We start from the raw sequence: 20,713 nt of genomic DNA, 5'->3' as shown, positions 1-20,713 counted from the left end.
TGCCAAACGAAACTGCGCCTTTAGTACATTTTACACAGTTAAGCGCTTCGCCTTGGCCATCGGCGTCGTCTCCTTGACCTTTAACCCTCCCCCCTCTGACCCGGCCGCGAGGAGAGCAGTTTTCAGCTGGTTTTTTCCGCGTTTGCTGGTCTGTTTGCGGGAGATAATGCCGGCGGTGGCGGGGTGAGGAGAGGTGCAGATGTGGTGTGAGGAGAGGGAGAAGGGGAAGGCTGCTCTGCGGGGCGGGGCCGCACGGATCCCTGCCCCTAAACATGGCGCTGGTCTAAATAAGGAGGCGGCAGCTCCTCGCACCTGCCCGCCGCGCCAGGCCGGTCTGTTCTCTCCCTACCCCTCCCCCCCTCCCTCCTCTCCCTCCCCCCCCTCCCTCCTCTCCCTCCCCCCCCTCCCCTCCTCCCCTCCTCCCCCTCCCCCCTCCTGCCCCCTCTCCCCTCCTCCCTCCCCCCCCCCTTCCTCCCTCCCTCTCCTCCTCCCTTCCTCCCCCCCCTTCCTCTCCCCCCTCCTCCTCCCCCCTCCTCCTCCCCCCCTCCCCTTCCCCTCCCCTCATCTGCCCTCCCCTCTCTCTCCCTCCCCTCCCTGCATCCCTCCCTACCCCCTCCTCCTCCCCATCCCTTCCTCCCCCTCTCCTCCTCCCCCCTCTCTTCCTCCCCCCCCTCTCCTCCTCCCCCCCTCTCCTCCTCCCCCCTCTCCTCCTCCCCCTCCCTCCCCCCCTCTCCTCTCCCCCTCCCTCCCCCCTCTCCTCTCCCCCTCCCTCCCCCCTCTCCCCCTCCCTCCCCCCCTCCCTCCCTCCCCCCCTCTCCCCCTCCCTCCCCCCCTCTCCCCCTCCCTCCCCCCCTCTCCTCTCCCCCTCCCTCCCCCCTCTCCTCTCCCCCTCCCTCCCCCCTCTCCTCTCCCCCTCCCTCCCCCCTCTCCTCTCCCCCTCCCTCCCCCCTCTCCTCTCCCCCTCCCTCCCCCCTCTCCTCTCCCCCTCCCTCCCCCCTCTCCTCTCCCCCTCCCTCCCCCCCTCTCCCCCTCCCTCCCTCCCCCCCTCTCCCTCTCCCCCTCTCTCCCTCCCCCCCTCTCCCTCTCCCCCTCTCTCCCTCCCCCCCTCTCCCTCTCCCCCTCTCTCCCTCCCCCCCTCTCTCCCTCCCCCCCTCTCCCCCTCTCCCCCTCCCTCTCCCCCTCTCCTCCTCCCCCCCTTCTCCTCCTCTCCCCCTCTCCTCCTCCCCCCCTTCTCCTCCTCCCCCTCCTTCCTCCCCCCTTCCCCCTCCCCTTCCCCCTCCTCTCCCCCTCTCCTCCCCCCCTCTCTTCCTCCCCTCTCCTCCTCCACCCCTCTCCTCCTCCCCCCTCTCCTCGTCCCCCTCTCCTCCTCCCCCCTCTCCTCCTCCCCCCCCTCTCCTCCTCCCCCCCTCTCCTCCTCCCCCTCTCCTCCTCCTCCCCCTCTCCTCCTCCTCCCCTCTCCTCCCCCCTCTCCTCCTCCCCCCTCTCCTCCTCCCCCCCTCTCCTCCTCCCCCCCTCTCCTCCTCCCCCTCTCCTCTCCCCCTCCCTCCCCCCTCTCCTCTCCCCCTCCCTCCCCCTCTCCTCTCCCCCTCCCTCCCCCTCTCCTCTCCCCCTCCCTCCCCCTCTCCTCTCCCCCTCCCTCCCCCCTCTCTCCCTCCCCCCTCTCTCTCCCTCCCCCCCTCTCTCCCTCCCTCCCCCCCTCTCTCCCCCCTCCCTCCCCCTCTCTCCCCCTCCCTCCCCCTCTCTCCCCCTCCCTCCCCCCTCTCTCCCCCTCTCTCCCCCCTCTCTCCCCCTCCCTCCCCCCCTCTCCCCCTCCCTCCCCCCCTCTCCCCTCCCCCCCCCCCTCTCCCCCTCCCTCCCCGCCTCTCCCCCTCCCTCCCCCCCTCTCCCCCTCCCTCCCCCCCCTCTCCCCCCCCTCTCCCCCTCTCTCCCCCTCTCTCTCCCCCTCCCTCCCTCCTCCTCCCCCCTCTCCTCCTCCCCCCCTCTCCTCCTCCCCCCTCTCCTCCTCCCCCCTCTCCTCCTCCCCCCCCTCTCCTCCTCCCCCCCCTCTCCTCCTCCCCTCCTCTCCTCCTCCCCCCTCCTCTCCTCCTCCTCCCCCCCTCTCCTCCTCCCCCCCTCTCCTCCCCTCCTCCTCCCCCCCCCTTCTCCCCCCCTTCCTTCCCCCCCTTCCTCCTCCTCCCCCCCTCCCCCTCCTCCTCCCCCCCTCCCCCTCCTCCTCCCCCCCTCCCCCTCCTCCTCCCCCCTCCCCCTCCTCCTCCCCCCCTCCCCCTCCTCCTCCCCCCCTCCCCCTCCTCCTCCCCCTCTCCTCCTCCTCCCCCCCTCCCCCTCTCCTCCTCCTCCCCCCCTCTCTTCCTCCCCCCCTCTCTTCCTCCCCTCTCCTCCTCCTCCCCCCCTCTCTTCCTCCCCTCTCCCCTCCTCCCCCCTCTCCTCCTCCCCCCTCCCCCCTCTCCTCCTCCCCCCTCTCCTCCTCCCCCCTCTCCTCCTCCCCCCTCTCCTCCTCCCCCCCTCCCCTCCTCCCTCCCCTCCTCCCTCCCCTCCTCCCCCTCCTCCTCCCCCCCTCCTCCTTCTCCCCCCCTCCTCCTCCTCCTCCCCCCTCCTCCTCCCCCCCTCCTCCCCCTCCCCCCTCTCCCCCCTCCTCCCCCTCCCCCTCCCCCTCCCCCCTCCTCCCCCTCCCCCCATCCCCCTCCTCCTCCCCCCTCCTCCCCCCTCCCCCCCCCCATCCCCCCTCCTCCTCCCCCTCCCCTCCTCCCCCTCCCCTCCTCCCCCTCCCTCCTCCTCCCCCTCCCTCCTCCTCTCCCCCCCCTCCTCCCCCCCTCCTCCTCTCCCCCCCCCCTCCTCCCCCCTCCTCCTCTCCCCCCCCCCTCCTCCTCTCCCCCCCCCCCTCCTCCTCCCCCCCCTCCTCCTCCTCCCCTCCTCCTCCTCCCCTCCTCCTCCCCCCCTCCCCCTCCTCCTCCCCCCCTCCCCCTCCCCCCCTCCTCCTCCCCCCCTCCTCCTCCCCCCCCTCCTCCCCCCCTCTCCCCTCCCCCTCCTCCTCCCCCCTCTCCCCTCTCCCCCTTCCCTCCCCCCTCTCCCTTCCCTCCCTCCTCCACTCCCCCCCATTATATTATTACATAATAATAAATTATATACATTTTTTTAACTGCATTGGTGATGTTGTAGTACATTGTGAAGTTTGATCTTGGATTTGAAGGAAGTGAATTTGCTAATTTGTGTAAATGTAATGGTGAGGGCATGCATGCCGTCAAGGACCGCCTTGTTTGTGACCTTTTTTCTCTATTGCTGTCAGATGTTGGAATTGCACACAGACATTTGGTGGAGTCGCGAACAAAGGACACACTGACTTTGTTGCCGTCTGTGCTTGCGTTTTAAAGGAATACATTGGCAATCGTCTTAAGTTTGCGCCTACAATATTTGCATGCTCAAAAGTCAGCGTTTGAACTTATTTGAAATTGTGATCATGGGTAAGACTTTTGAGTGGTGTTCCAAAACTTAAATAAGATGTTAAGATATTTCTGAAAACTTAATTTATGGTTTTACTCATTGACAAAAATAAGGACGGAAGTAATTTGTAACTGGATAAACATTGCTAATAATCAGTTTGTGTAATGTTGGTTGTGCATATTTTTGTAACTCTCATTATTTTCCCTTTCTTATCCTGTAGCTGACTGTGAAACGGGTCAAGTGAAAATGGCTACATCCCTACCTGAAGGTTTTCATTATGAGACCAGATATGTTGTCCTTAGTTATTTGGGGCTGGCTTCACAAGAAAAGATTCCATTAGTGACAGGTATCCATAGTGATGTGATTAAGAATATATTTAATGAAACATAATCAAATAGCTTAAACATTTGTCCGGATTAATTGATGTGTGTTTAAAATGTTCACTTACTGATGTACTAGCCTAAGTATGGTTTTATAATCAACTAATGTATCAACTTTGGCGAATTTGACTTTTTGGTTAACTATTAAAGGATCAAAGTTTCACTGCTGTTTTTTTTGCCTTGGGGGCAAAGTTAACTAAGTTTAGATTTTTACTTAGGAAAACGTAGACTAGACTTATTTTAATCACTGTTGGTAATCCTTAAATAATTTTGGAAACTTAACAACTTGCCATGTCTGCAGTCATGCACAAGCTGTCTATTAGCTTTCTGCATGGCTTGTAATGAATTCTGGCAATGTGTCATATCTTGTCAGTATAAAGAGCATTGCTTCAGAAAAGCAGAATTAAGCTGACAACCAGTAGTGTTTTTAACAAGTTTAATGTAGATACATAGACAATAGGTGCAGGAGTAGGCCATTCAATGTGATCATCCACAATCAGTACCCCGTTCCTGCCTGCTCTCTGTACCCTGTTCCTGCCTTCTCCCCATATCCCTTGATTTCGCTAGCCCTGAGAGCTCTATCTAACTCTCTTTTGAATGCATCCAGTGAATCTGCTTTCACTGCCTTCTGAGGCAGAGAATTCCACAAATTCACAACTCTCTGGGTGAAAATGTTTTCCTTCCTCTCAGTTGATGACCTATACCCATTATTCTTAAACTGTGGCCCCTGATTCTGGACTCCCCCAACATCGGGAACATGTTTCCTAGCGTGTCCAATCCCTTAATAATTTAATATGTTTCTATAAGATCCCCTCTCATACTTCTAAATTCCAGTGAATACAAGCCCAGTCGCTCAATTCTTTCATCATATGACAGTCCCGCCACCCAAGAATTAACCTCGTGAACCTACGCTGCACTCCCTCAATAGCAAGAATGTCCTTCCTCAAATAAGGAGACCAAAACGGCACACAATACTCCAGGTGTGGTCTCACCAGGGGCCTGTACAACTGCAGAAGGACCTCTTTGCTCCTATACTTGTGAATCAAAGTACTTGTTCAACTCGTCTGCCATTTCCTTGTTCCCCATAATAAATTCACCTGTTTCTGTCTTCAAGGGACCCACATTTGCCTTAACTATTTTTTTCCTCTTCACATAACAAAAGTAGCTTTTACTGTCCTTTATATTCTTGGCTAGCTTACCTTCATACTTCATTTCTTCTCCCCGTATTGCCTTTTTAGTTACGTTCTGTTGATCTTTAAAAGTTGCCCAATCCTGACACTTCCGATTTTACCTTCTCCCTCTCAAATTGCAGATTAAAACTGATCATGTTATGGTCAGCACCTCCTTATGGTTCCTTTACCTTGAGTTCCCTTATCAAATCCGGTTCATTACACAACACTAAATCCAGAATTGCCTTCCTGGTAGGCCCCAGCACAAGCTGCTCTAAGAATCCATCTCAGAGGCACTCTACAAACTCCCTTTCTTGGGGTCCAGTACCAACCTGATTTTCCCAGTCTACCTGCATGTTGAAATCTCCCATAACCACCATAGCATTACCTTTGCGACATGCCAATTTTAACTCCTGATGCAACTTGCACCCTATCTCCAGGCTCCTGTTTGAGGGCCTGTAGATAACTTTTTACCCTTGCAATTTCTCAGTTCTATCCACAATGACTCTACATCTCCTGATTCTATGTCGCCCCTTGCAAGGGACTGAATTTCATTCCTTACCAACAGAGCCACCTCTGCCCACCTGTCTGTCTTTTCGATAGGACGTACACCCCTGAATATTCAGTTCCCAGCTCCGATCCTCTTGCAGCCATGTTTCTGTAATTCCCACAACAACATACTTACCAATTTCTAACTGAGCCTCAAGCTCATCCACTTTATTTCTTATACTTCGCGCATTCATATATAACACTTTTAATTTGATATTCATCTCCCCTCTCACACCGGTCTCTGTTATCCCTTCTTGAACTTTCCATCCCATTAATTCGGGTGTCTTTCGTAACTTTTCCTGTACTCTCTTCCCCTTTAACTCCATCCTTATTCTCCCAAGTTGTCAACCCCCCCCCCCCCCCCCCCCCCCCCCGCTATTTAGTATAAACCCAACAGATGAATTGAAGGGTTTCAGAATTTAGGCTTTAATACAGCCCTGGGTTAACTATTATGCTACTGCCAGGATATGTTTTAATAGATAAAATAGTTGTTTCCGTCCTTACACAAGCGTGATTTTGTAACAACTCAGCAAGTGATGATTTTATAGGCACGCAATCAATAGAAAGGGTTCCTTTGGAGCCTTCTGCAATTGAGAATATGAAGATGGAAATAGAAGAGGAACTTAAGCAACTGCACGATGAAATCAATAAAGGTTGGTGTAAATATCTCCATCTTGTGTTTTAATTAATTTCGGTTCTTAAATGCCTCAAGTGCATTTTAATAAACTTTATATTTTGGATCCAAATTGTGTATGTAAAGTTCTGTTTTTTTTTTGCTTTACAAATAAATAGAGGGATGCTGGAGCTCATGGTGATGTCCTAAAGTCTCCCACACTGTATCTGATCTACATCTGGTGATAGAGCAAGAAACATTCTAGGGGTTGTTGGTGCAGAGAAGGGCAAACTCAACACTTCTATATTGGTATAAGCATGATCAGAATGTTTTGGTTTTGAAACGTCAAATTCACTTATATATTATAGAAGGGTCCCGACCGAAATGTCAACGATCCATGTTCTCCAGAGGTGCTGCCTGACTGGCTGAGTTATTCAGCACTTTGTGTCTTTAGTACACCAGCTCCTGCAGCTCTTTGTTTCTAAATTTATTTAGGATCTGTTTTTAAAAAAAACTTGTTACTCCCCTGAAGAAATGTTCCTCCCATTTGAACTGCATAATCCCTGACATGTTTGGATTAGTGTTTTTCTGCTCATTCATTTTTGATGGGATACACCCAGGTAATTGTCTAGCTTTCTGAAATGAAACTTTAATATTTAATTTGAAATGACTTTCTTTGGTATGAAGGAATTGCTTAAAGTTCTACGGGGTGGTGTGTGCCTTGATCTAGTAATGTTATGTTTATTTTGTTAAAAATAAAAATTGGAAGGTGGGAAGAAACAAAGGGGCACTTTTATAATTGGTCTTTGCCATGACAGTAGCTTGTTATGACCAACTGCAAAGTTATGATTTCAGTGTACCATTAATTTGTTAATGTTCAATTATTTAAATATAAACGCTAAGTATTGCAGCATTTTACTCATGATTCACGGTGAATTTTTTGAATTCTTCTGTTCTATCGTTGAAAGAGTGCACAACTTGTTCTTTTGGAGGGGGAGAACGTACTGAGTGCAGTGGATATCCCTGTTTTTATTAGACCGGGTAGGACCAAGTATTCTATCAAGTAGTTAAAGTATTTCCTTTTTATTGAAGATCTTGCTTCTATTTTGAATTAAGTTTTATGACAAGGGCCATACAGTGTAACACTGAATCAAAATGTTTTGCTGTCAAACATAAAAAACTCAATCTAAATAGTGTTGCAATCTGTGTGTTTGACCATGACCATTGTGTGTCAAATTTGAACTATGTGTATATAACAGTATAATGTTTTTTGCAGTAAATTTGGTAGTAAACAGGTCCACCACCGACTTTTCCGGCATCCTTGGTTCCAGGGCCTTTCTGGATTATCCGTTTTGCTGGACCAACTGAGGTCAGGGCCTCCGAGGACTCGAACAGTCTGCCTAGGTCCCATGGAGTCAAGATGCCGGCATACAAAGTCAGCCTCAGAAGTCGGCAATGGGAACAGATCTGCTGGGCTGGAGTTCCAGAGCCCCAGCTCCGGAAATTCGACCCGCCGATTGGCTGCAGAAATCACGATGAGGCCAGCCACCTCAGCCGGCCTAGTGTCCACATTTTCAGGGGGGGTTCCAAATGCTCTTTCATATTTTTGTCCGGGGTGGAAGAGGTGCAGGATCACCAGTTGCCAGATAATCGGTGGTGGACCTGCATCACATTGGTGACACACACTTCTGTAAGGATTGGGTTTGATTTTTTAATTCTGTGATTCTAAAGTTTTTGACTTGTTTCCCCCTTGTCTCCTGCAGCCTTTGCCAGTACAGGATTTGAGTGCCACACTTCTCCAGTATTTAGTCCAGCAAATCCAGAAAGCTCAATAGAAGACTGCCTGGCACACCTTGGGGGGAGAGTGATTCGAGAGCTCACTGTGCAGCTGCAGGGAGCACTGCAAAATATTCTTGCCAAGTGAGTTACTTTATTTAGACCTTTTGCACAATTGTCACTAAATAGAAATCACAGAGCGATTTGTTTTTGTAATGAGGCATCTTTACCTGGATCTCTGTCTCTCCTGCTAACAGAACTGCACATTTGATTAATGGCATTGTATATTTGTAATTTTCATTCATCTTCCTAAATACTTCCCCCATGTGCACGTTTACTGTCAGTGGCACGTTTGGGCAGAGGAGTCCCTTTTGAATGACCGCTTTACCCAATCCATCATCAGTACTCTGCTTATCTGTTTTGGGCACCAAAGTGTTTTTCCAGCACGTGCACCATGTTCTTGCTCATTCACTCAACTGGTCTATATCCCTTGAAGCCTCTTGGCATTGCCATTCCTGTTTATGAATAGGATAGGTTTAGACGCAGGCAGATGGGATTAGTGTAGATGGGACATCTTGGTCAGCATGGGTAAGTATGGCCGAGGGGCCTGTGTCTGTGCTGTGTAACTCTATTTAAAGTGCACAATTGGAATTGGCAAATTTACTGGACTATTGGATGTTATTAATATCCCAACTCATTTTAAATCTTGAGCTGCTACACAGTAGAATAATAAATATTTCAATGAACTTGGTTTCAAGTGAGTTTTGCAAACTGTCTGGGTAATTCCCAAGGGAATTTGGGAAAGGAAGCGTAACAAGTTTCAAGGAAGTGAAGGAAAGTGAACTAAAGGGAGGACAGCAACTAATGATCAAGGTGGTGAACCATCTAGTTTTGCAAATGTGTACGTAGGAAGGAACTGCAGATGCTGGTTTACACCAAAGATAGACACACAATGCTGGTGTAACTTAGTGGGTCAGGCAACATCTCTGGAGAAAAGGAATTAGGTGACGTTTCGGGACGAGACCCTTCTTCAGAAGCCAGCCCGAAATGTCACGCATTCCTTCTACCCAGAGATGCTGCCTGTCCTGCTGAGTTACTCCAGAGATTTGCAAATAGTCAGATAGCACATTGCTAGAGTTTTATTACTACTGCACTAGTTCTAGTTACATTGGTTATATAACCTTGTATTGTTTGACAATTGGTTCACCTTGAGCAAATTGTTTTGGTATGGGGCTGGGCTACCACTCTTTCACTCACTTGATTCTAAAGCATTCATTTCATAGACACCTCCACCGTGGGCCATATTTGGTTGGCAACTTCTCTACAGTTATGAGTAATGGAATATTTTATAATCATCTGACTGTACCAATGCTAAAATCACTTAATTTAGTAAAATTTGGAAACATCAGCTATGTGTCCTTCTGGATTTTCTAAGGTGCTCAATTTTTTTGGGCTATCTCAAACAATATTTTAGGTAACTTTTCCCTTATTTTTCAGTCCTCTGGAATACGAGTTGTACAGAGAGCAATTAAATCAACTAAGCAGCCACGCCAGAGGGTGGAGTAAGGTAAAAATAATGCATTGTTCTGAAACATTCCAGTCAAAGCTTTGTGTGGAGTATGTGTCAAGAGTGTAAAACTACATCACCTACAGCAAATGGAGCCATTTGAAAGAATGCACAAAGGAGGAGATGGAAATGTGCAGGAAGGAACTATAGATGCTGGTTTAAACTGAAGATAGACACAAAAAGCTGGAGTAACTCAGCGGGACAGGCAGCATCTCTGGAGTGAAGGAATGGGTGACGTTCTCTGAAGAAGGGTCTCAACCAGAAACGTCACCCAATCCTTCTCTCCAGCGATGCTGCCTGTCCCTCTGAGTTACTCCAGTTTTTTGTGTCTATCTTTGGAGGAGATGGAAATGTTCCCTTTCAGCAACTACTCTGTGCATCAGTATGGAGTGTATAAATTGAACATGTGGAAATAAATACACTTGACAATTTTGTATTTAAACATTACAGTTGTGGCTACTCAATCCCACTTTTTGATTTGTTTCCATTTAATTGTTTTTGAGTTGGTGACTAAGTAGATCACCGGTAATATAATTAGCCGTGAGTTGGAATGTGTAAGTTATTAATGTGCATGTGACTGAACTCATTGTCAAGCATTTTTGTTCAAATGGTAACCAAATTGTTCAGATGCTCCTGAGGGATTTTTGTTGTAAGCAAAATCTAAGTAAGATATTTGCATATAAAATATTAGAATGGTTAACTTCCTTGTAATCTGAAGAAGGGTCTCGACCCGAAACGTCACCCATTCCTTCTCTCCTGCGATGCTGCCTGATCTGCTGAGTTACTCCAGCATTTTGTGAAATAAATACCTTCGATTTGTACCAGCATCTGCAGTTATTTTCTTACACTCCTTGTAATCATGGTATTTACTTAACCAATGATTTCTCATTTCTCTGATGCATTTTAAATTTTAAGTGCAAAGTACTGCAAGTAATGCAATTGTACCATGTGATTTGGAGGTCAGAATTGGTCTAGTTTCCTCTATCCTATGTACTTCAGACAAGTTGCATAAGTTGAGTTGAAGCCAAACAAGGTTTGCAGGAAATTAAAGCTTGAGGTTGGAATATTTTCCCTTTGTACGTAGGGAAAATAATAAGTTTTTATTTGTTTGTTGGTAGTAAATCCTGCAATTCTTTGTTTTGTGCTTCAAAGTCAAAAGCCTAGCTACAAACAGCAAAGAAGAAATCCCCATTTTCAGTTCGTGTTTAATGAGAAATTGATTGGCTCAAAATTGACAATACATCAGTTCATGAAGCCTATTTATTGATTGCTGCTTGCTGGTTCACTGACTATATTGCGGTTAATTTCTAAACGGCTTTGATGTTGAGAGCCAAAGATTAGCAAGTTTTGCTGATCTTATGTCTAGTCACGTGGAACACACCAACGTGGCATGTTTATGGAACAGATGGTCAAACAATTGGTTGTGTCAAAATATTGGCCAGTGGCATGGTGCTTATATGAGATAAGGATGAAAAAGCCAACTAATTTTACTTTATATATCTTTCTGTTAACATCCCAAACATCTTCATCAAAATCTGGATCTATTGAGACCAGATGTAGACTAGATGGCTGCTTGGGATACTGCGCTCTCTGCCAGGGCCAGCAGAAGCTCACTTCAACTTCCATTCCCATACTGCCTACTCCATTGACAGGGTGAGGCCACACGCATACTGGAAGAACGGCACCTCGCAATTAGTCTGGGCAGCCTACACTCAATGGCATGCACAATGAATTCTCCAATTTCAGGTTAATTCCCTCTCCAGGTCCTCTCATACGCACCTTTTGTCCTTCTTTACACTCATGCTGCCCTCTCTTCTCTCTCCCCCCCCCTCCAATTCCATCTACCTGCCATCCCTCCCTCTGGTTCTACATTTCATTGCTCACTCTCCTTATCACATTTCACCATCTGCGACCCTTTATCTTCAGTTATGACCGCTGGGCTTTGCAACTATCTCCACCCTTCTCTCCATCACCTGACTCTTGCCAATCTGCTCCTTTTTACCTGGACTCGCCTATCATTTGCCCGCTTTTGCCTCGCCTTCCCTTCTTTCTACCACCTAATTCCCCTCCACTCTTGAAGAAGGCCCATTGTCTGAGGTCTTGTCTGTCCATTTCCCTTCATAGATTTTGGCCCACCGAGTTCCTTTAGCACGCTGTATTTAACTGAAGATTCCAGCATCTGTAATCTCTTGTCTAGAAAAATAGCTTATTTTTTCCCCTCCACATTTAATTGGCTACCAAAGAAATTATATACCACGGTTGTTTTGTTGGGCTGGCAATCCCATGGGTCTTTTCTATAACTATTGATAGATTATGTATGTTTGTCAATTTTGCACTCCAGTATACATTTATTCTTCTTTAGTCTGAAGAAGGGTCTTGACCCGAAACATCACCCATTCCTTCTCTCCAGAGATGCTGCCTGGCCCGCTGAGTTACTCCAGCATTTTGTGTCTACCTTACATTTATTCTTGTTTTATTTTAGGTTCTGGTTTCTCTAGTGGTTTTAAGACAATTACTAACGAGCAACATCAAGCCATCGCTAAAGACAATGGTGGAGTTTGGAGTAAAGTACATTGAGGAGACAAATGCTGATTATATTATCCAGCAAGGAGGTTGGGTAAGTTTGTCAACCAGTTGCAACTTCTTACAGAAATTGTCCTAACAAGAATGATCTATGCACCACCATCAACAGTTCCCTTGAGAGCACCATATCTAAACCAAGCAGGCCTTTTATCCTGCTGTTATCTCCAGGATCTATCTTGACTGCCTTGTGTATTTTCTTAGCCCACAGCAATATCAACAAAATATATCTTACCCACCACCTTTTTATCTATAGTTTCCAGCTGACGTTCAAATAATATGAACTGCAGAAATTATCTTAATTTACCAACTCAATCTCCAATCCAGACCCAGCGATTGACCCTTGAAACGGAGAGACTGCCTACAACCTTTACCAGATTTGATTGTGAAGTGAACTTCTAATCACACATCCACACCATTGTCAAAGTTGTCTGTTATCACTTCCCAGAATATGATCTGAAATTGCTTTGTTCCATTTATCTACTGCTGATGTCCTAATCCACTTTATTGTTCTTCATAGAGTTGGTTATTCATACGCAGTCCTGCTGGCTCATGAACTAAAGTGTTGCCTATCATAAATTCTGTGTCCTATCCCATTATCCCTTTGACCTGCCTAGGCACCTGATTTAGCAAAAAAAATTTAAAGACAAATGTCTTTTGTGTTTACAATTCTCCAATGGTCTCAGTCCTTTGTTACTTCTTGAGGCTTGCAATCTCCAGTTCTGAGAAAGATCTCGACCTGAAACATCACCTATCCATGTCCTCCAGAGATGCTGCCTGACTCACTTAGATACTCTAGCACTTTGTGTCCTTTCCGTCGTCTTAGTCATTCCTAATATTAATCATGGAGTTAGATGGTTTTAGCTTCTAAGGCTCTGAATTCCCTCCTTAAATCCTACCTCTTTGTTGCAACCTGCTCCTTTAAAATCCTCCTCTTTGACCAGTCTTTTGTCATCTGCTTGCATCTAATTTCTTGTAGCTCAATCACATTTGAATGTTCTTGCGAACTGGAGATTGGACAGTGAGGGTGGCGGGTAATCCACCATATATCAATATGAAAAGATTAGCCTTTATTCAAGGTGATTTCTATCTCCTATCCCTAGCATCTTTCAGTTTCAGAGGGAGGCTGGCATGAATACAAAATTGCAGTTTTCCCTTAGAAGAAATTCAGATTTTTGTAACTATTTGCAACTATTAGAGAAAAGAGGCTTCATTTTATAAGCCTGATGTGGAATCAATCAGACAAAAGACATAACTGAAATAAAATGGCCAGAGGACAGTTCCATTTGTTGTGTAAAACCCACAGGGGATATCAAGATGAATTGTTATTATAGTCCAAAATTATACTGGCCATTTAACAGAGATAACTTGTTTTTGTTATTTCAATTTACAGACTTGTTGAATAATTACTTTTGTTAGACTTTGGAGTGGAGGAAGAGGATAAAATACTAGGTTTGCAAGGAAATCAGTAATGATTCAAGGATTAATTCACTAAAGTTTAGGTAAGAAAGTACTATTTATGATAATAACACAAATTTTAATGGTAGCTTGGACTTTAGTTTCCAGCACAGAATTACGAAGAAGTAGCAGAAGAAATGGTAAATGCTTCAGTTAGAATCTTCCACAGTGTGGCTTTTAAACTGAGAATTGCAACAGTAATTTGCAATTGTAAGGGGGGGGGGGAGTAACTTTAAAATATGATGGGATGAAGCTATTTGAATCAAAGGACAGAATAAAGTCCCAGTGGAGCTGCTGTGTTGCACTATATTGACCTGTTCAATCACAGCCTCCAGCGCTTTCTGTATGCAGGTCCTCCTGTGATCGGGTAGATTTTCTCTGCATGCTCCTGAAATATACAAGTTGGTTAGTTAATTGGTCACTTTAAAACGCTCGGAATGTGTCGGTGAGTGATAGACAATGGAAGTTGTTAGGGACATGGGATGATTAGGGTTAGACTAAATAGATTTGAGCACCCGACAGTATTGAGTAAGATCACCAGAGCTGTAATGCAGCAGCTTTACTACATGATCGGGGTGGACTTGGTAGGCCAAAGGACCTTTGTGTTTAAGCCTTATGATTCTAATAGATTTGAAGAAATTCTATTTAAGAGCCATTTTTGATATATAAAATGATCAGTTGTATCTGAAACTGATCAAATATTCTGTTAGAAGAAGTGTTCAAAATAGCAGTCAAACTATCAATGAATTTAGTTTATATAGACTTGGATGTTCTACATAAGTAATGTCATTTAGTTGACATTAATCTAGTCAGCAGGAGGCTGGAAGCAGGGCTACATAGGCGACTAGCTTTTGACCTATAATTTATTAATAATCCATGTAACTCGGTAGGGTGCACAGGTAATAAGAAAAAGCAATGGATGAGGGAAACTGGTAACTTTGATTTTGATGTCCAAGAAGGCCCATTATTGCCGTAATGTTTATGAATAGTTAAAAATTAATGCAGATATTATTCTTTACATTCTGAGTGCAAGAATAGAAAGTAATGAATATCTTGTTATTCCTGGTTTGAACATGACCTATAAATGTTTGCATGCAAGACTTGGGTCTGAGTCCCTTAATCCCTGTGATGAGGAGCCCGGTTGTAAACCAGTCATGGAAAGCTGAGCATTGTAGGATGCAAGCTGCTTGTAAAAGACAGATTTTTAAAAAACTTTCTTGATGCCAACCATAACGTGATGAATTCTGAGAAGCATAATTTTACCAGCTATAAATCATTGCTGCAGAACTCTACACAACTTGTGCTCTTTAGAAAGACCTGACCAAACACGGCGCTCCTTGCTTTCTGAAGGAAGAAACTGGGGCCTAGCTTAGGGAAACTATTTATTGGTAGTAATTCTGATCTTCTGCATGCCCTTTATCTAGCACCTTCCCTCATTCATGCTAGATTGAAAGATGTTGGCCAACTTGGCTGTATTTGTAGAACAATGATATGAAGGCCCTTATTATTAATAATAACCAAGAAAGCTGCAAATAAAACCAGCAACCTGATGCAAAAGCGAGAGTGAATTACAATGTGATCTGTTCTGACAAAACGTATTATATTCAAAATGCTACCACTTTTTTTTTGATTGTCAATACCTAAACATGCATTTATTTCCCTTCAAATTTAAATTAATATTGCATTTCAAATACTCGCTTAATTTAGAGCTACAGCATGAAAACGGGCCCTTCGGCCCACCAAGTCCATGCCAACCATTGATCACTTTTCACATTGGTTCTGTTTTCCCACTTTCTCAACCACTGCTGCAACTTGGGGGCAATTTTACTCGGCCAATTAACCTTCAAACCCAGAGGAGACCTACCCGTCGCAGAGAGAACGTGCAAACTCCACACAGATAACAGCCGATGTCAGGATCGAACCCAGGTCTCATGCACTGTGAGGCAGCAGCTCTACCAGCTGCACCACTGTGCCACCCCTAATACTGAGCCATGCTCTGCTTTTAATTTGTTTGAACTACGTGTTTTACTCCAATCATAAATAGATGGCTGTATTTTACATGCCTGAAATTATAATAAAGCAAAATAATTCAAGTTATACAGTTAGAAAATCCACAAGGTTTTGTTAGAAGGGTGTGTTTGTAAATGCTGCAATATTCTGACTTTTCTTCCAGTAAATTGTTGAAGATTCAAAAGGGGGCTGGGTACTCTTAAAGCTGTAACATAGCTGCAGTCCATCGCCTTGAGAGACTTTAAACTCATTGTACATTTATAAAGAGCATTTTGTGCTTCAATGAATTCAGATTGCAGGCAAAGGGGCAGAGCTTGGATGAGGCATCTTGGTTGGCATGAACAAGTTGGGCTGAGCGGGCTGTTTTCAAACTCTCATTCTCTTTCAAAAAAAACATTCCCAACTGGCATCCAGCTAGGTATTCTGTTTTTGATCTCCAGTTTGTCTTGTGTACATAGCCTGCATATTAGGGTTTTCTTAAACTAGTTATTTGTAGAAATCTGTAAGACTCTATTTGAACTTGGCATGCAGAATAACCCTCCCTAGTCCTAGTTTAGATATTATTTAATGAGTTCTATTGTTACTATTGTTTCTAGGTAGATTCCTGCCACATCAGGCAGCATCCTGTCTTATGTCTACTTCCTGTCACTACCTTTTACTGAAAAAAATGAGAATGACAACTTGTTTTTGGGAACTTTTAATGTTTTCAATGGAGCTGTTGAATTAATATGCAAGGGGGCATGTTATTAATGGGGTAACTCTTCAGGTTATGCCATATCTCTACACCAATCAAATTGCTGAATTTACTGATGATTTCATGTCATTTGTGTTGGTATTTTGATCAATTGCAGAGTAGTTTATCTTGTGCAATAATTTTAAAAGCATTAAAGTAAAAAGAGCAAATACTTTCAACTGTTCTTGTTTACTGTTTATATCTCATTTATGCTTTTCACTTTGCCTTTCATTCAAATATTTCTGTATCTTGTACATTTTTAAAATATGTAGCTTGGACCAAACAGCTAGAGACTGCCAGTAGATGTGAGCATAGGGTGACCAATTGTGGGCAGCAAGATATGGCTCAGCGTTGACTATTTCACTGTTAATGTTTAGTTTAGAGATACAGCGTGGAAATGGACCCTTTGGCCCACCAAGTCCACACTGACTATAGATTACATGTTCACACTAGTTCTATGTTATCCCACTTGGGCGGCATGGTGGCGCAGCAGTAGAGTTGCTGCCTGACAGTGAATGCAGCGCCGGAGACCCGGGTTCGATCCCGACTACGGGCGCTGTCTGTACGGAGTTTGTACTTTCTCCCCGTGACCTGCGTGGGTTTTCTCCAAGATCTTCGGTTTCCTCCCACACTACAAAGACGTGCAGGTTTGTAGGTTAATTGGCTTGGTAAATGTTAAAATTGTCCCTAGTGTGTCATAGATAGTGTTAATGTGCGGGGATCGCTGGTCAGCGCGGACCCGGTGAGCTGCAGGGCCTGTTTCCGCGCTGTATCTCTAAACTAAACTAAACTTTCTCATCCACTCCCAACACACATGGGGCAATTTACAGAGGCTAATTTACCTATAAACCTGCATGTCTTTGGGATGTGGGAGGAAACTGGCGTGGCCGGAGGAAACCAACCTGGTCAAAGGGAGAACATGCAAACTCCACACAAACAGTACCCAAGGGCGGGATTGAACCTTGGTCTCTGGCGCCTTTGGAGCAACAACTCTACAGGTGTGCTGCTGTGAAGTGCTTTTGGGCTTTGTTAAAAGACATGAAAGCAGATATTCATTGCCTTTAGGTGATTGTGTAGATTGTGCGCTGTCACCATTCACCCCAGAGCTCTTAAAATGACTTGATCCTTTTATCTGATGTTGTTGTCAATTTGCCAATTCCATTTCTCCAACTTTTGCTTTTAGGTTTCTATCAACCCTAGTTCAGTCAATTGCAGCTCCCCAGTTTGCTTTCCTTCTAACACGTCCCAATTAGAAATAAGATATCTAGGATTGCAATATTTTAGACTTCCGCGTTTCTCCTGATGCACTGTCAGCTTCTTGGAAGTTCACATCTATACAAACGTCTCTAATCTATCAGAGAATATTGTATAATTTGTACCAAAAAAATGTTTACCCTGGGTTTCAATCTGTTTGTCATTCTTAGGGCACTATTTTCAGTCTTGATTCAGAAGAGGAAGAACGGGGAGAAACGGTGGATGATAGCAATGATATTTATATCTTAACTAGTGACAATTCTGGTCAAGTAAGTCCTCCTGAACCACTCGCTGTTACCACCTCCTGGCAGGTGGCTAGCTTGCCAGCATCGTTGTCCACTAGTCAAAGCTGGCATACTGAAGGCATGCCAGCTTCTCTTGGAACAGAGTCTTGGCAACAGCTCTCCTTGGATCCAGAGGATGTGAAGAGCTTGGACAGTAATGGTGGTGGTGAAGAGAGGAGTGAAAACAATTCTTCTAATTCTGATATTGTTCATGTGGAAAAGGAAGAAATTACTGAAGCCGTTGACAGGCAGGAATTGGAGCTGCTGAAGACAACTGGATCTACAACGGAGCCCGAACCTCCATCTACAAAACAGACAATGCCAGCAGAGGGGCAGCCTTCTGTTGGAACAGAGAAAACTGATGCTATATCAGCACTGCCCCCAAAGGCAGTCACTGACGTAGAGGAAACATCTCCAATGGCTTCAGAACAAAATGTATCTACATCTGGTGAAATACAACAGTCAACATCTCTGCAAAAAATAAGAAAGCAATTGGATGAGACAAAAAGAGTGGGCTGGGAGGATGCCCCGGAAACCAAACTGGAAGAGGAAAGTTTTGAAAAGGGGGGAAGAATTGAAATTACTCCACTAACTGAGCCAGAAGTTTCTAAAAAGGTCATTCCTGCAAAAACAACCACGTCAGTTTTGCTTTATGGTGGAGCTGCAGCTTTTGCAATGCTGGCACTTGCAGTGGGTGTAGCTCTAGCCTTGAGGAGAAGATTTTAATGTGAGCAGTTTGTTACTGAGCATAGTAATTTGAAAGGCTTTCTATTCTACATTTGATTTGTGACTGTAATTGAGTCTATTAGTTGTATTACAGGAGATGTGATCAATGAGGTAATTGGAGATGAGGGGTACAAATACAGGACAGTGTTATATACAGTGAGAGAATGTTAATGGCCAATGGTGTGAAGAAAATTGTGGCGTATAAAACGTTCTTGTATGCAATAGAATCTGACAGTAAAAATGCTAGTCAATCTCCAAATAGTAACTAAATGTTAAGTCACTGTATAGGAAAGGTGGAGGAAATGAGTTATATCTTCCTTTCAGGGTATGAAGCATGGGTGTCTTGGTTAACAGAGACATTTTTATAATTCGAATTAATTCGTATTTACTGCCACCCTCATTCTTAACTGAGTAAAACTACTTTCTAAATTTTATAAAATATTAGCTTTAAGTATTGTTTCCATCTTTAGAGTCCATTCAGTTCTATCATGACCATTTATGTGACTTTTACTTCTGCCTGTATGTTTTCCTTTCCCTTGTCTCACTTTGTTTTATTTCTTCATGGAACATTTCTCATGAACAAATACAGTAAGAAACTCATTGATATAACGTGTTTTGCATTAGGTTTCAACGATATAAGGTAGTTATTAATTTCTCCACTACTGCTACTACAGATGCCAAAACAACTAACAGGTTAGTCATTTTGGTAGTGGCGAGTTGAAAACGTGATGTGTAAACTTGTTTAAACAAACGGGCGGGAATAGCTTGCAGGTTTCCAAGCAAGATGACAAAAAAAATGATTGACTGCAACTAGGATTTCCAAGTGTTGGCTTTGCAATTTGTACTGAAACCAAAAACACAATAAAACATGGATTAACTTGTGGTGTAAAATTATTTTTATAGTATTATGTTCAAATTCCATCTCTTGAGAGAGCAAAACTGCTCAGATTTCTTTTCAGGCTCCCCATGTAAAGTAGCAAATTGTACAAAAGCTGCAGCAATACAGCAATTGGAGGATGTACCTACTTTATTAGTGCAATTAAGTTTTAGTTGCAGCAGTGTTGCTGTTGTGTGGGTGAAGTTCTGAAACCAGAACAAGCGGGGATAAGCCATTGAGTCCCTTGTGCTAACTCTGCCATTATGGCCATGGCACTGAAGTAAATGATCAGCTGTTTTCCTCTAGTAATATCCTATCTCTCGATGTCCTCAATGTTTTGGGTCGAACAATGTTTGTCTTAAATATGCTTAAGTCCCACAGCCCTCGGTGAAGATACAAACCCCTCAGTGAAGAACTTCCTTCCCTTTCCCATCTTGAGTGACATTTTGACATTGTGGCCCCTCAATCTAGACATCCCATCTAAGGGAGGCATTATTCCTGCACCTACCCCATCCAGCCTGGAAATAATTCTACATTTTGTTCCAATCGCCTCCCATTCTTCTAAAATATAGGACAGATATGTTCAGCCTAATTTGTTTGTTCTAATATCTGTATCCATATTTCCTTTCTCTTAGAAATTTTAATGTGAATGAGTCTCTTTGACTATAGGAAGTAGAGAGGGGCTGCAGATGAAACTTTCCAAATTTAATATTATTTTCAATGCCATCATTAATATTGTAGACCAGGCCTTTATGAGTTCCTTACCATCTCAAGAACAAAATAACTACTAATTGTAGTTTTGTTACTGCAGAAACTACATTGCATTTTTATTTTTATTGTTTTATCTGGTTTAAAATATGTGAATGATTTAAAGCTCTTTGTTTACTCTTCTTTGGAACCATTTTTTAATTGAATACTTCTATTATGTTATGTTCATGGTGAAGTCCTTACCCAACATCTGACATATGGTCCACATAATCGGCAAGCTTTAGTTTACAATTTGTCATGGTGTGATTTTATATTTCTTGTTGGCCAACATGTAAAGGACTTTTCTTCCTGAATTTTTTAATCCCACACAACAGCAGTAACCAAAACGGCATGCCTCAACTATTCCTGTTCTTCAAGGTTCATGAGTGTGGAAATTAACAAGATTCTGTTGAAATGAGTAACAATTGTAATCCATGCTCCAAGTTTCAAGAGTTCAATTATACCTCTGATGATGACTCCTGCCCCAATGCTTTTTAGATGTTTCTTTGTCAATCGATAGTCAATAGTGGTTAATTTATCACATATGCAACT

At 44.7% G+C, this 20,713-nt stretch overlaps 1 protein-coding gene across 4 annotated transcripts; it reads left to right on the top strand.

The window, feature by feature from the left end:
- Positions 1-102: 102 nt before the first annotated feature.
- Positions 103-19,417, top strand: bcl2l13 (BCL2 like 13). 4 transcript variants are annotated; one of them, XM_078416732.1, is made up of 8 exons: positions 103-183; positions 3,284-3,458; positions 3,659-3,784; positions 6,085-6,189; positions 7,913-8,069; positions 9,423-9,492; positions 11,975-12,109; positions 17,698-19,417. In XM_078416732.1, exons 2-8 carry the CDS (start codon positions 3,413-3,415, stop codon positions 18,535-18,537), a joined length of 1,479 nt encoding a protein of 492 aa, XP_078272858.1. In that variant the 5' UTR covers positions 103-183; positions 3,284-3,412; the 3' UTR covers positions 18,538-19,417. The 4 variants fall into 4 exon arrangements, with proteins under 4 accessions (XP_078272858.1, XP_078272856.1, XP_078272857.1 ...); XM_078416731.1 differs by lacking the exon at positions 103-183 and adding an exon at positions 214-332; XM_078416733.1 differs by lacking the exon at positions 103-183 and adding an exon at positions 3,204-3,220 and having other exon boundaries at positions 3,369-3,458.
- Positions 19,418-20,713: the final 1,296 nt, after the last annotated feature.

Source organism: Rhinoraja longicauda, chromosome 20, assembly GCF_053455715.1.
Source record: "Rhinoraja longicauda isolate Sanriku21f chromosome 20, sRhiLon1.1, whole genome shotgun sequence".
In the NCBI taxonomy this organism is placed as follows: domain Eukaryota; kingdom Metazoa; phylum Chordata; class Chondrichthyes; order Rajiformes; family Arhynchobatidae; genus Rhinoraja; species Rhinoraja longicauda.
This window is presented reverse-complemented; position numbering and strand designations above follow the sequence as displayed.

Bases quoted from the DNA above. Each gene is read 5' to 3' on its own strand.
- bcl2l13 (XM_078416730.1), top strand. From the start codon at position 200: ATGTGGTGTGAGGAGAGGGAGAAGGGGAAGGCTGCTCTGCGGGGCGGG. The intron at 3,785-6,084 runs GTATCCATAGTG...ATGATTTTATAG, and splicing joins AAAGATTCCATTAGTGACAG to GCACGCAATCAATAGAAAGG. The intron at 9,493-11,974 runs GTAAAAATAATG...GTTTTATTTTAG, and splicing joins ACGCCAGAGGGTGGAGTAAG to GTTCTGGTTTCTCTAGTGGT.